The 12,711-nt window shown below is 36.5% G+C and overlaps 1 protein-coding gene across 4 annotated transcripts in view; it reads left to right on the top strand.

Moving 5' to 3' along the window:
- LRP2 (LDL receptor related protein 2) overlaps window positions 1–12,711 on the top strand; it is a 141,607-nt gene that overhangs the window by 32,196 nt on the left and 96,700 nt on the right. For all 4 annotated transcript variants that reach the window (XR_015740757.1, XR_015740758.1, XM_087919977.1 and 1 more), the window contains exons 5-11: window positions 2,561–2,671; window positions 2,767–2,880; window positions 3,104–3,220; window positions 4,921–5,064; window positions 5,780–5,899; window positions 8,624–8,752; window positions 11,720–11,889. Coding sequence is in view for 2 of the 4 variants with exons in the window: in XM_087919977.1 (XP_087776103.1) it covers window positions 2,561–2,671; window positions 2,767–2,880; window positions 3,104–3,220; window positions 4,921–5,064; window positions 5,780–5,899; window positions 8,624–8,752; window positions 11,720–11,889 (905 nt within the window). In the remaining 2 variants the exon portion in view is untranslated. The remainder of the gene's footprint in view (window positions 1–2,560; window positions 2,672–2,766; window positions 2,881–3,103; window positions 3,221–4,920; window positions 5,065–5,779; window positions 5,900–8,623; window positions 8,753–11,719; window positions 11,890–12,711) is intronic.

Consider the following 12,711-nt stretch of genomic DNA (forward strand, 5'->3'; position numbering starts at 1 on the left):
AGTTTTGTTCAAATTGAGACCTACTTCCAATTAAGTCATCTAAGTAGCCTTTAAGATGATAAATGTTTTGCACAGTATTTGGGTAAACCCAGGGTTAATTCTTGGTTTCTGTTTAGTAATCTAGGAGTCCACAAATCCTGGGATTATTACAGAATGACATATTCTGTTTTGGACCCAAAAATGCTATATATCTTTCAACAGCCACTAATTAGAGTATTGGTGTTGACAACTATCTTCAACAGAAGGATGTCTGTGACTTCAGGACAGAAAACTGATTAAGACTGTATACTTGAAGTATGCTAGTGTAATAGAGGGCCTATTATCTGAATAAATTTATCTAAATGCTACTGTGGTTCTGACTGCTCACTTTGATCATGCCCTATACAGAGGATTTTTTTTCATATGGAAATATTTTTGATGGTGGAAAGATTTGGCAGTTCATATATTTATTGATTTATTAATTTAATATGGCTTCTGATTGCCATTGATTGGTGAAAAGATTCAGTTGAGAAAACTGTTTATATTTGGAGTTTTGCAACATATTTTATGTTCTTAGAAATCACCAGAAATGTGACTAGTTTGTTTATGTTATAATTAACCACCTGAAAGCCAAAGAGCTATTTCCAGCTATAATAATCAGTATACATTCCCTTGCTTTGAAGAAAGTCTTAAGGCGCCATGAACCAGTATATGATCCTTATTTATTTATTTATGAAAATTGTATGACTGCTTACTCACTCTCAGTGACTTTGGGAGTCTTAGAAAAATAAAAACCCAATATACAAACCATAAAAAATAATGACCGCTCGCCATTATTATGATGGAGATGATTTTTAGTACACTGTTAATATAATCTGCTGCTAAAATTGCTTTGAAAAGAAAGGCATATATAACATAAATACTACTAAAGGAGAATGTTAAGGTTGAAATGAGGACCACCAAGGATCCCTCAGAACATAAATAATTTGGGAAATGGAAATGACATTTGATGGCTGAACAAGGTCCAGAAAATTTTAAAAGAACAATAAAATAAAATTTATAATGGAAATTATAAAATTATTAGCCCTTTCTAAGATGGGACTGCTCTTCATACCTTGACACAACTAGCAGTCTTGGCCCTGGAGATAGCTACTCCTGCTCCCATTACCTCAAGGTTGAATTGTTGCAATCTAGTCTGTTTGGGGCTGCTTTGAAACCTATCCAGCAACTTTATCTGATATAGCAGATTACTTTCAAGAAGAGATTGGACTGCCATTTGTCAGAAATGGTGTAGGGTCTCCTGCTTGGGCAGGGGGTTGGACTAGATGACCTACAAAGTCCCTTCCAACTCTGATTATTTGTTATCTGCTTGCTTGCTGCACTTGAAAGACATTTCAGTCCTACAACTTGTTTTATAGGTACAGTCCTGCATTTGTTTACCAGTAATTTTTTAAAAAAATTGGGATTAAGTTGGAAATCCCTGTATGGCTTGGCTACTGGTTATTTTCTGAGCCAGCTTTGCCAAACAGACTCTGCTCATCTTATGTTTTTAAATTAAAAGGAAACGTTTCAGAAGTAAGGGATGATAGGAGCCCAAATTAAATTCTCCTTAGTAGCTTCCTGGAGAAAGTTTGCCACCAAAGATTTAAACATTACTTTTGAGAAAGATGATGAAAATGCTTCTGTTCAACCAGACGTTTGGCATCAAACTGTACTTTGTTGTTACTGTTGAATTATTGGCACATTTTAATTAGAATCTTATTGAAATTTTAAAGTTGTTGGAGGTTTTTATATTTAGAATCTATTGAAGTTAAGTTTGATTATTTGTTTATAAATTGCAAACTGTCCAAAGACTTATGAATGTGGATGAGATATAAATTTTGTAGTAAATAAATTCTCAGCCTTAGGAGATTTAGATGGCCTGTTTCTTCCTATTCTTTGTTGTCAATATAAAAAAATCAGACTCTTTCAGCAAGCATTTCTATCACACTGTTTTTGATTACGAGAATTCTTGGTTTTGATGACACATTTGAGGTTCTTTTTTTGAGCTATCCTTACCTATTCTATTTGATATTCAATATAATTTTAGTACAATAAATGCATTAATAATATGTTGTTGCTGCAAAATGTGCATTATTGGTTTCCAAGCAGTTTCTTTGCCCTCTGAAGCAGAGCAATATTCCTCTTCTGAGGAAACAATTTTAAAATGGAAAACAATGGCAAAATGATTACAGTGATTTCATTTGCTCAGTGAAAATTAGATTTCCTGTGCTGCTGTAGACACTCATCTTCTTTATCTATCCAAAAAGCTGGAAGAATAGTCTTTCCCCAAGAAATTGTGAAAATTACTCTTGGTATTTTAGGAGATAAGTTTGTATTCTATAGGAGACAAAGACTCCTATAGTTTGATTCCTTGTAAGACAGGAGTGTCAAATTGGCAGCCTGTGGGCTGGATGTGTCATGCGCAGGACACGCCCACTCCAGCTCCATGAATGGGAAATGTTGTGAAACATCATGTGACAACAGTGTGATGCGGCAAGTTTGACACCTGTGTTCTAAGACATTAAATTTGCCTTTGCAGAATACCCAACCTGTGATCAGCTGACTTGTTCTAATGGAGCATGTTTTAATTCAAGTCAACGCTGTGATGGCAAAGTGGATTGCAGGGATTCTTCTGATGAATCTAACTGCAGTAAGTATTCAAAAGCGCTCAATATGCCTGGTTATAGTAAGCTTAATGCTACCTGGAATTTTCCAAGCCATGTTCATCTTTTATTTTTTTTCCAGCCCGTGGATGCTTCAGTACTCAGTTTCAGTGTAACAATGGGGACTGTATCCCCCGAGCCTTTATTTGTGACCATGATGATGATTGTGGAGACAGGAGCGATGAAAATTCTTGCAGTAAGTTGGTTTTCCCTATATGGCTCCTTTTCTCTCTGTTTGCAGTCCAGTTAGTGTTTTTCCTTCAGAATTGTAAGAGCTTTTACCTCAGGATTGGCATTTCCTGTCTGGATTTGTGGTATATTTCAGTCTCAGTTGTATATTCATTGCGTGTGCTTCGTGTTTAGTGCTGAGGGAGTTGTTTGAAAGGAGAATCATTGGTCTTTGATGTTCTCTTCCTCAGCGTATGCAACTTGCAAAGGGAACTTCTACACCTGCCCAAGCGGTCGCTGTATTCATCAGAGTTGGATTTGTGATGGGGATGATGACTGCGAAGATAATGCAGATGAAGTTGGATGTGGTAAATGAGAATGTTAACATAGCATTAGTGGTTCCATGTGAAAAAAAATGTCTTCTCTTACTCTTCTTACTCATGCATATAGGACATCAGTGGCCCAAAACATTGTGTTTCTTTTAAAATATGCCATTTGGTTCTTTGAAACCACTTCAGCTATCTGGGGATTATTTGCACCCATATTGGGATATAAATCAGTATATTAGGATAGATTAGACTACAGTCCTCGACGTACGACCACAATTGAGTTCAAAGTTTCTGTTGCTAAGTGAGACATTTGTCAAGTGAGTTTTGCCCCATTTTATGACTTTTCTTGCCACAGTTATTAAGTGAATCATTGCAGTGGTTAAGTTAATCACGTGATTGTTAAGTGAATCTGGCTTCCCCGTTGACTTTACCTGCCAGATGTTGCAAAACGGGACCACATGTTCCCAAGACACTGCAACCATCATAAATATGAGTCAGTTGCCAAGTGTCTCAAATTTGATCATATGACCACGGGGATGCGGCAACGGACATAAGTATGAAAAATGGTCATTGCCACTTTTTTCAGTGCCGTTGTAGCTTTGAACAGTCACTAAAAGAAATGTAAGTCAAGGACTACTTGTATTAGGCTGCTGTTTGGTATTAAGAATGAAATTAGCAAGACAGAAAGACAGGAACCAGAGGTTGCCATATTCAAGGGACTATTACGTCATATAGTTGCGTCCCATGGTCTTGAAGAGAGACAAAATGTTACTTGGCTTAGAAAGATGGAAGCAAGGAGCCTGAGTTTTAAACTCTGGCATGCAAACTAATGAATAGTTGATAACTGGAATTGCAGAAATCAAATCTGTCATACATACATGGCTTTATTTGAGCCTGCAATACTCAATGTATCTGAGGAGAGTCTGTAAGTCAGTTCTTGAGTAAGAGCTCAGGGTCTCTGAGGGCTGAGACCTCCAGCTATGCCTGAAGGAAGGCTGACTTTCAGCAATCCTGAGCTATATAATTTGCTTTTGGGACACAAACCATCATGCAAAGTAGACTAATGCAATATTAGACTTGGTTTGGGACAAAATCCTCTGCTCAATTATGTTTGATGTTACAATAAAAATATTTTTTTGTATGGAAATCAAGAAAATGGTTTCCATAATCTTAATATATTTCTCCTTTCAGGAATCTCCAAACTTGGCAACTTTTAAGGCATGCGGGCTGGTGAATTCTGGGAGTTGTAGTCCTCTAGTGTAAAAGTTGCTAAGTTTGGAAACTTCTGTTCTACTTGATTGAGCCATTGGCTTTAATGAAGGACATAATACTTAATTATTAATTTCAATTTTCCATTTGCAATTAGCAGCCTTATAAAAATTACTGAAACTATTGAAAATATCAACTTTGAATTTCTTTGAATCCACACTTTAATAATAATAATAATAATATTTTAATTCAGACTGCATTCTTATGCTTTAGCATTGTAGATTGAAGACATTTACTTAAGATGTGATATGCAAATTCATTAATGCCCAAGTACTACATCATAAAGAGATGCCTGTTGGGGGGCAACTGGAAATAATAAAAAAGCTTCTCTGTTTTGTTACATAGTTTGAGAAAAATAGAAGGCTGTCTTGTAGTATCTACCTTGTTTGTGCTCTAGCTAGAAAAAGTCCTTGAAAATTGCTAAAATCCTGCAAGCATGGAATGTACTGGTTTTCTCTTTTGTACTATAGAAAGTGGCCACCGAGATTGTTATCCAGGTGAATGGGCCTGCCCTGCATCAGGGCAGTGCATTCCCATTGACAAAGTTTGTGATGGGACTCCAGATTGCTCTGCTGGGGAAGACGAGACAAATGTCACAGCTGGCAGACATTGCAGTGAGTAATGGACAAGCAAGTTTTGTTGGACACCAACATGTTTGCATCTCAGATGTATCTCGGACACCTTAGCATTAAAAATAGGAAAGGTATTTTAAATCAAGTTGAGATGGTTGCAGCAGCAACTGCAATGTTACATTTGACTAACATCCATAGTTTCAACAATGGCTGAGACATTGTTCTGATTTTAAAGTGCTCCCTCCTCACATTTTTTTGTTTGTTCAGAGTGCTTCAAGTTTGGTCAAACTCTATATAATGTAACATGAACTTAAGGTGAGCACTTCTGTGAAGTCATACTCCCAAATAGTGAACATTGATATCCTTGACAGTAGTTATGACTACAATTGCTGGTTAAGCTGCATTGGGATTCCCATAGTAAAAATGGCCTGATTTTCCAGATGAGATTTTGGATTTGGATATGCCAACTTCCACAACCCGGTCATTCATGAATATGTTGGAAATGCAACCTTTAGAATTCCAATGGGCAATATTGATGGGAAATTCTGGGAATTACAATCCCAAAATTTCTAGAAAGCTATATTTAGAGACATTGTATACACAGTGATTTTCCTCATTTTCTAGATTCATTTTGTTCATATATAATGTAATCATATATTTAAGCTTTTTTTCACCAATATATCATTGTAATTCTATTTCTGGACCAAAGCAAGTAATTAATGAATGCTGTTCTTTAATTGGCTTTTGTTTCTGATAGATATATCTCAGTGTGCAACTTTAAGCTGCCAATATCGTTGTCACTCATCTCCCACTGGCGGAACATGCTATTGTCCTGCAGGATATGTCATCAACAACAATGACAGTCGAACTTGTATAGGTAAGGGATGAAGGTAGAGATCCATGCACAATCAATCATTTCATTTCCCCTTCAAGGTGTCACAAACTCTCAAGGGAAGAGTCAGTGTGACTAAATTGTTGGGTTGTAGAATTGACAAGAACTGAATTCAGATTTCTACTTTGTTGTTGAAACTCAGCAGGAGATTAGGGCCAACATAAACTCTTGACTTGACCCAGTTCATAGGGTTGGGGTCGAGGAACAGATTTGAGAAGAAAGTACTAATGACTGAAGTCTGTCTTGAGCTTTTTGAGAAAAGATGAGATTTGAATGCAACTTCTCAATAAAAAATCTTCAAGGATTTTGAATCCTGCAGCATCAGGTGAAACAGAATACCTATCAGGTGTGCTATATTCAGCTTGACAAATAGCACTTTACACACATATCAAATGGTTTGGTTTGCCTTATTTGTATGAATCGCTGATGAACAAACAATAATCTCCATCCATTCAGTTTTTTGGGACTGAACTTAAGTTGCCAGTAGGAACAAAGATTCAAGGAACTTTGTTCCCTATGGCTATCATTAAGTGCTGTACCCAGGGGTGGGATTCTACCAGTTGGCACCTATTCGCTAGAATCGGTTGTTAACATCCTAAGCAGTTCGGAGAACCGGTTGTTAGAAGAAATTACTGGCCTATTCCTGTAAGGAAGGCAGAAAGGAAACATTCTGGTGTTGCTTACAGAAACTGCCTCTCCACTTACCCTTATTACATTCTTGGCAGGACTAGACTTCTTAACTCAGGAACTTCTCTGGAGTTTTTTTTTCCTCCTTTGCTTGTGTGGAATGACCATTCAAAGTTACAGTGGCACTGAAAAAAGTGACTTATGACCATTATTCACACTTAACGACTGTTGCAGCATCCCCACATCATGAGAGGCCAGGGGAGGAGATGCGTGCCTTGATGTGAGTGATATTGTGTTGGCCATGGCCAGCCAGTAACATGACCACCAAGCCATGCACACCAACTAAGCCACGGCCATAGAACTGGTTGTTAAAAATTTTGAATCCCACCCCTGGCTGTACCTTATGATTCTTGATGGATGTATCTTTTCTTTTTATGTACACTGAGAGCATATGCACCAAGACAAATTCCTTGTGTGTCCAATCACACTTGGCCAATAAAGAATTCATTCATTCATTCATTCAATTATGTGATTCAAATTGAGGGGAAAATGTGCATTGAAATTTTCAGCCAGAGATTCATTTAAGAAAACTGCTTAAGCTTGCTCCTCAAAATATAACAGTGTCATTGATTTTCTTGCTTCCTTCTGTGTTTAAACTAAATTTTAGATGTGTGGGCCTGCTGTGAATAATGCACAAATGTATCAAGCGAATACTGTAGTACTGGGGCCTCTTTAAAAGCTAAAAACTAGCACAGTACAGACGTATAATCCCTTTTCCTTACTAGGTCACTTCTTGACCTAATTCCCATTGAGGTAGTAAATCTTTGCATCTTCTGATCTACAGGTGCATACATTCTCTTGCCTGCAAGACATTTTCTTTACATAGAACACCAGATTGTAAAGACAAAGGCTGTCATTTAGGCTTATGCCTGAAATATTGATTTACTTGATAACTGTGTATGTATGTAGAAGAGGATTTAATGCCTTCTGAAGGGCTCCAGGCCCAGTCTTGCTGAGAATTAGACCTTTATTGTTGGCCCATTTTTTGTGCTGCCTTATCAGACAATATCTGGAAAGCCATATACCTTAGAGTAATCCAGTTTCAGTTTTTTTTTTTTAAGTGGAGAAGATTAAGCTTTTAATTCTAAAAGGGAGCAAAATTAGTGCTACTAATCTGATGCCTATTTATGGTTATAAATCTCACAGCATGATGGGAAAATAAAACTGTCTGGGTTCATTCAGTTGATCTGATCTATTCTGTTGATAAATTATTTTACTGATTATTGGAAAAACTTGCATAAATAAAAATATTAGATGGTTTAAATATTAGATAAGTTAAATTTTAACAAGTCTATTGGCTTAATTTTCTTTAAGATTTTGAAAAAGCTATTCTTTACAGATTTCCTACTTAATTTTCTGTTTTAGCATAAAGAAGATGAATCAAATAACAAAACACATTTGATGTTCTATTAATTCTCTTCTAAGGAACTGAATATATTTGTAAAAATAAACATTTTAAGACGTAATGTGGGATTCAAATTTATTTACTACTGGTTCTATGGGTGTGGCTTAGTGGGCATGGCAGGGGAAGGATACTGTAAAATCTCCAGTCAGAGGTGGTATTTGCCGGTTCTCTGAACTACTCAAAATTTCCCCTACCAGTTCTCCAGAACTGGTCAGAACCCGCTGAATACCACCTCTGGTTGAGAGGTTAGATGGTTTTTAGATATTGAAATTAATGATACATGGGAAATTTTCCAACACACCTTTGTTGTAATTGACTTAAAACCATGAGAAACAGTGATTTAATGAGATCTCTGAATTGATCAGGGATTTCAGTCAGGAAAGTAATATGAGCAATAAAAGATTAAACATAGATCATAATCAGTTTTCCATATCAGCTATTAATTTCTACCTACAAAACAAAGATTGCAAAATTATCGTCATTTTGGCTGTAAGAATGTACTTTTGAAGGAACAGCAGATCTGACATTTTAAAAGGGAAAACTGTATTTGTTGTGGCTAGCATTCTGTAAATGGAAGGAAAAAAACGTACAGTTCCTGAATGTTAATTCTGTTTCAGACTTTGATGACTGCAAAATGTGGGGCATTTGTGACCAAGAATGCGAGGATCGTGTTGGTCACCATCACTGTCGGTGTGCCGAAGGGTATGTTCTGGAGCACCACCGTCATTGCCGAGCCAACACCTCATGTGAGTCAATACCTCTAAAACTTGATTCCCCCCTCCTCCCATGTACAACTAATATTGCCTTACTTTCTCTCAGGTATTTGAAAGAAAAGCCAATTATCGGCTTGCCCTTGAGAATAACGCTGGCCTGCTTTACATATCACAGTCCCTTCCAACACAACATTGCCGCTATCTCTCCCATCTATTTACTGTTAGCGACTTGCTGATGAAAGACCGGGCAGTGCATTTCTCTCGCTTTCTTCGTTAGGAGAGGGGAAGGTGGCAGGGCATGCGACCTTTGAAAGCCTATTCTGGTTTTATCCATGGATGGATGGATGGGGTGGGATGCTTTGCAAAGTTCTTAGCATGAGGGAAGCACTTCCCCTTGAAGGGATAAAGTAACTACATCTTTGGGGAGGCTTATTCAGTTGTGTTCCTTAAAGCAACTGAGTGAGTATTCCTGAGGACTCATCTATTTGAGAAGATGGGGGACAGGATTTGGTCACTCCACTGTTTTTTTTAAACAAACTTTCCTTTCACATATTCTATACAGCAGGGGTGTCAAACTTGCAGCCATACCCAGCCCCATTTTAGCAAAGGGGAAAAAAGTCTTGACACGTCACATGATGACAATGTGACAACGTGAGTTTGACACTCCTGCTGTACAGTAATTATTCTTGTAATTATCCTCTACAGTTACAATGTTCTAGTAATTCAAGATAGTATTTATGAAATATAAACAAGGATGTATTATGTATTGTAAAGTTGTATGTACTATAATTGCAATATTTATACATAGATGTGTCCATATCTATATATTAATATACTTTCTTAAAAGAGTAATTAACAATATTTCCTTGTTGTTTTGAAGATGCATGGACTTTTTCTTTTCTGCTAGGGATTGAGATCCAATATATCTTGGATATAAGATATATATCCATCCATCTTGGAATAGAACAGGAGTCTCAAACTGATGGTCCCTCCAGGTTACTCAGTTCTGCGTTCTCCTTACACCCATACACAGTGGAAGGGCAATAGTTTGAAGGAGGCAGGGGCTTTTGCCAATCTGAGCCAGGTGCTGTAGATTTTGTCTTAGGGAAGAAAAAAGCTGAATCCACTGAAACCAAAGGACAACAGCATTGAAGTGTCAAAAAACTGTCACAGTTTTCAATATGTTTGCACCAGCACCCGCACCACTGCTTCTGCTTCGGTGTGAAAAGCATAGTGACAGGCTAAGGAGTTGCTGCAGGCTTAGCCCCATGCTAAACCACCATCATTGCTTAGAATGAATAAAGTCTAGCTGTCCTGCTTTGGGCAATCCTTCCCTTGCTTTGTGTATGTGGCCCCAAATTTGGCATCCTCCTCCTCCTCTTCCCCCCTTTCTTGTCTCACTCAGTCACTCAAGTTGTAATTCTAGATCTCTAAAGGCACACTTCAGTTTTCTTATCAACAAATTGTTTGGGTTGTTTTTTTGGCAGAAAAAATAAGACACCCTTATCTCGTCTCTTGTTCTGCCAAATAGCAAAGATACTGAAACAAGTTGTTGGCAAGAAATCATTGTAATCTCCACCCCAATATGAGAGAGTGCATTATTAGAGGTCTGAACTTTATGATAAGGGGATCTGAACAGGAAAAAAAATACTGGGTTAATTTGGAACCCATATCTGAAGTTTGGACTCAAATCTTAAACTTGATTTAAAACCCCAGAATCTCCATGTTTTCCCATTAATTGTAATTGGAAAAAAACAATTTTTCTATTTTATAGAATAGAATAGAATTCTTTATTGGACAAATGTGATTGGACACACAAGGAATTCGTCTTGGGGCAAATGGTCTCAGTGTACATAAAAGAAAAGTTACATAAGTCAAGAGTCTATTAAGATTACCTGAATGTGAGCTGCATTTGCAATGATTATTGTCTCTTATGAGAAGGTGACATTTGCTACATTAAAAGCAAAGCATTATTATCTTTCCCCTTTAACAAGATTTGCAAATTTAATTTATATTTCTTGTCAAAATTGGAAATTTTGAGATGTTGCTTCTTCTGAGGAAAAATATGGTTAACTTTCTAGAGATTTGCATTATTTTTCAAAAACAACCAAACAAAATGTTGTTTTTGTCAGTCATATGCACCAATAGTTAATTGCCAAAAGGGAAGTAGTAAAAAAATGGCTCCTTTAAAAATTTGTTCTTCCTTTGCTTCCTTTTTAATTTAATTCATAGATATTTTCTATATCTAAGTATGAAAAAGCTTCAGTTCTGCAAAGCCCAAGGAATTATTCCTCAGATGACACTTGTGAAGGTTTCAGTCCTCAGAATAGGAGGGCGTAAAATGTTTGTCTCAAACTTTTTCAACTTCATCAATTGTTCTCTTCTAAGTGTAAAACCGCTGTTTTGACCAGATGTTGTTTCTGAGTATTTTAGAAATTGTGTTAAGCTTGAAAAAAGGTTTTTAGGAACAGTTCCATTCAGAAATACTCCATTTCAAGCACCAACACTTACAAAATTGTTACTACTGCATGCATGAATATTAAAAACAATTATCACAGCTGTAATAAATTGAAATCAACCATGTACTTAATCATCCATGCGTATCTAATTGCCTTTTACACTGATAATCTTGTTTTCAAAATACTGTTTTCTCTCCTCCTTTTTACATGTAATGTTTTAAAGATCTTAGTGGTGTTCAGTATTGAGTTGCTTTGAGGTTGCTTTTGTGGCCCAGGTCCAACATACAGTATCTCCTTTGCTATTTAATGCTACATTTATTACAAAATAGGGTGGGCAACATTTTGGTGGCTAGAGATTACATCTGATGGCTGGGAACAGAAAAGGTATAAAAGTAAACCAAATGAATTTTTTTGCATTTCTTTAAGAACACTTTTAAAAAAATTGCTTAGATTTATATTGAAGTATGTATCTTCCGTTTAAGTTGGGAATGCATACTCTTTTGAAAAGTAAATGTTACAACAATGTCATCCATGTTTTCAGCTGGAGTTGCCTCTATCATTTTTTCCAACGGCCGTGATTTATTAATTGGGGACATTCATGGAAGAGGTTTTCGAACTCTGGTACAATCCCAGAATCGTGGAGTGGCTGTTGGTGTGGACTTTCATTTTCAGCTGCATAGGGTATTTTGGACTGATACGGTGCAAGATAAGGTAATTTGAAACGTACAAATAGCTTTCTTGGAAGCAAAGGCATCCAAGAACTGTATGTGTGTTGATAACTTTTCATTTCTCTGAACAGATGCAGAGCCTTTCTTTATTTTCAAACAAAAATGAACTTTTGAGATGGTTCTGTTGATAATTACGACTTTTCTTAGCCATGCTTTTACATGTAATATATCGAACAAAGCATGCCTTATGCTATGGCATCGTCTTGAGCAGCTCTTAATATTATTGGAAAGAGAGTCCAAAAATCTAATTAAGAGAATTAGTACATTCTTTCCAAACTCGGTTGCAATTGCTTGAAAGTTGAAACCTGATCATTTAAAGTGTAGAAGAACTGTGTTTTCTGAGAAGATAGACATAAGATATTTCTCAAGTATATTAGTATAATTGAGCTTTGGGCAACAAATATTGACAATTTATCATGCTGCAGGTCAATGTTTTCTTATTTCATTGCTGTTTTTTCATTGCCTTGCTTTTTACTGGAACAGTAACTAATAGTATAAAATATAAATATGGTTTAATTATATTTGGTAATTTTAAAGCATCAGTGATATAGATATAGAATAAGAATTGAAAGGTTTTTCTCCCCCCCAAGTGCATTGAATGGCATGTTAACATCAGGTTCTTTAAAAAGCACCGTATAGGGAGGTGAAAGGATAAGTTTTTTCTGCAGTTTTCTTTGGTCCCCTGAATTATATCAGGGCTTAATGGATTTGGATTTAGATAGACATTTAGTTCAGTTAAGCTATAAGATAGTTTGCTTGTAATTGCTAATTATAAGGAACCAGAGCGTGTGTGTGTGTGTATGAA

Source organism: Pseudonaja textilis, chromosome 1 (genome assembly GCF_049901715.1).
Source record: "Pseudonaja textilis isolate UNSWEBS1 chromosome 1, rPseTex1.2, whole genome shotgun sequence".
Lineage (NCBI taxonomy): Eukaryota > Metazoa > Chordata > Lepidosauria > Squamata > Elapidae > Pseudonaja > Pseudonaja textilis.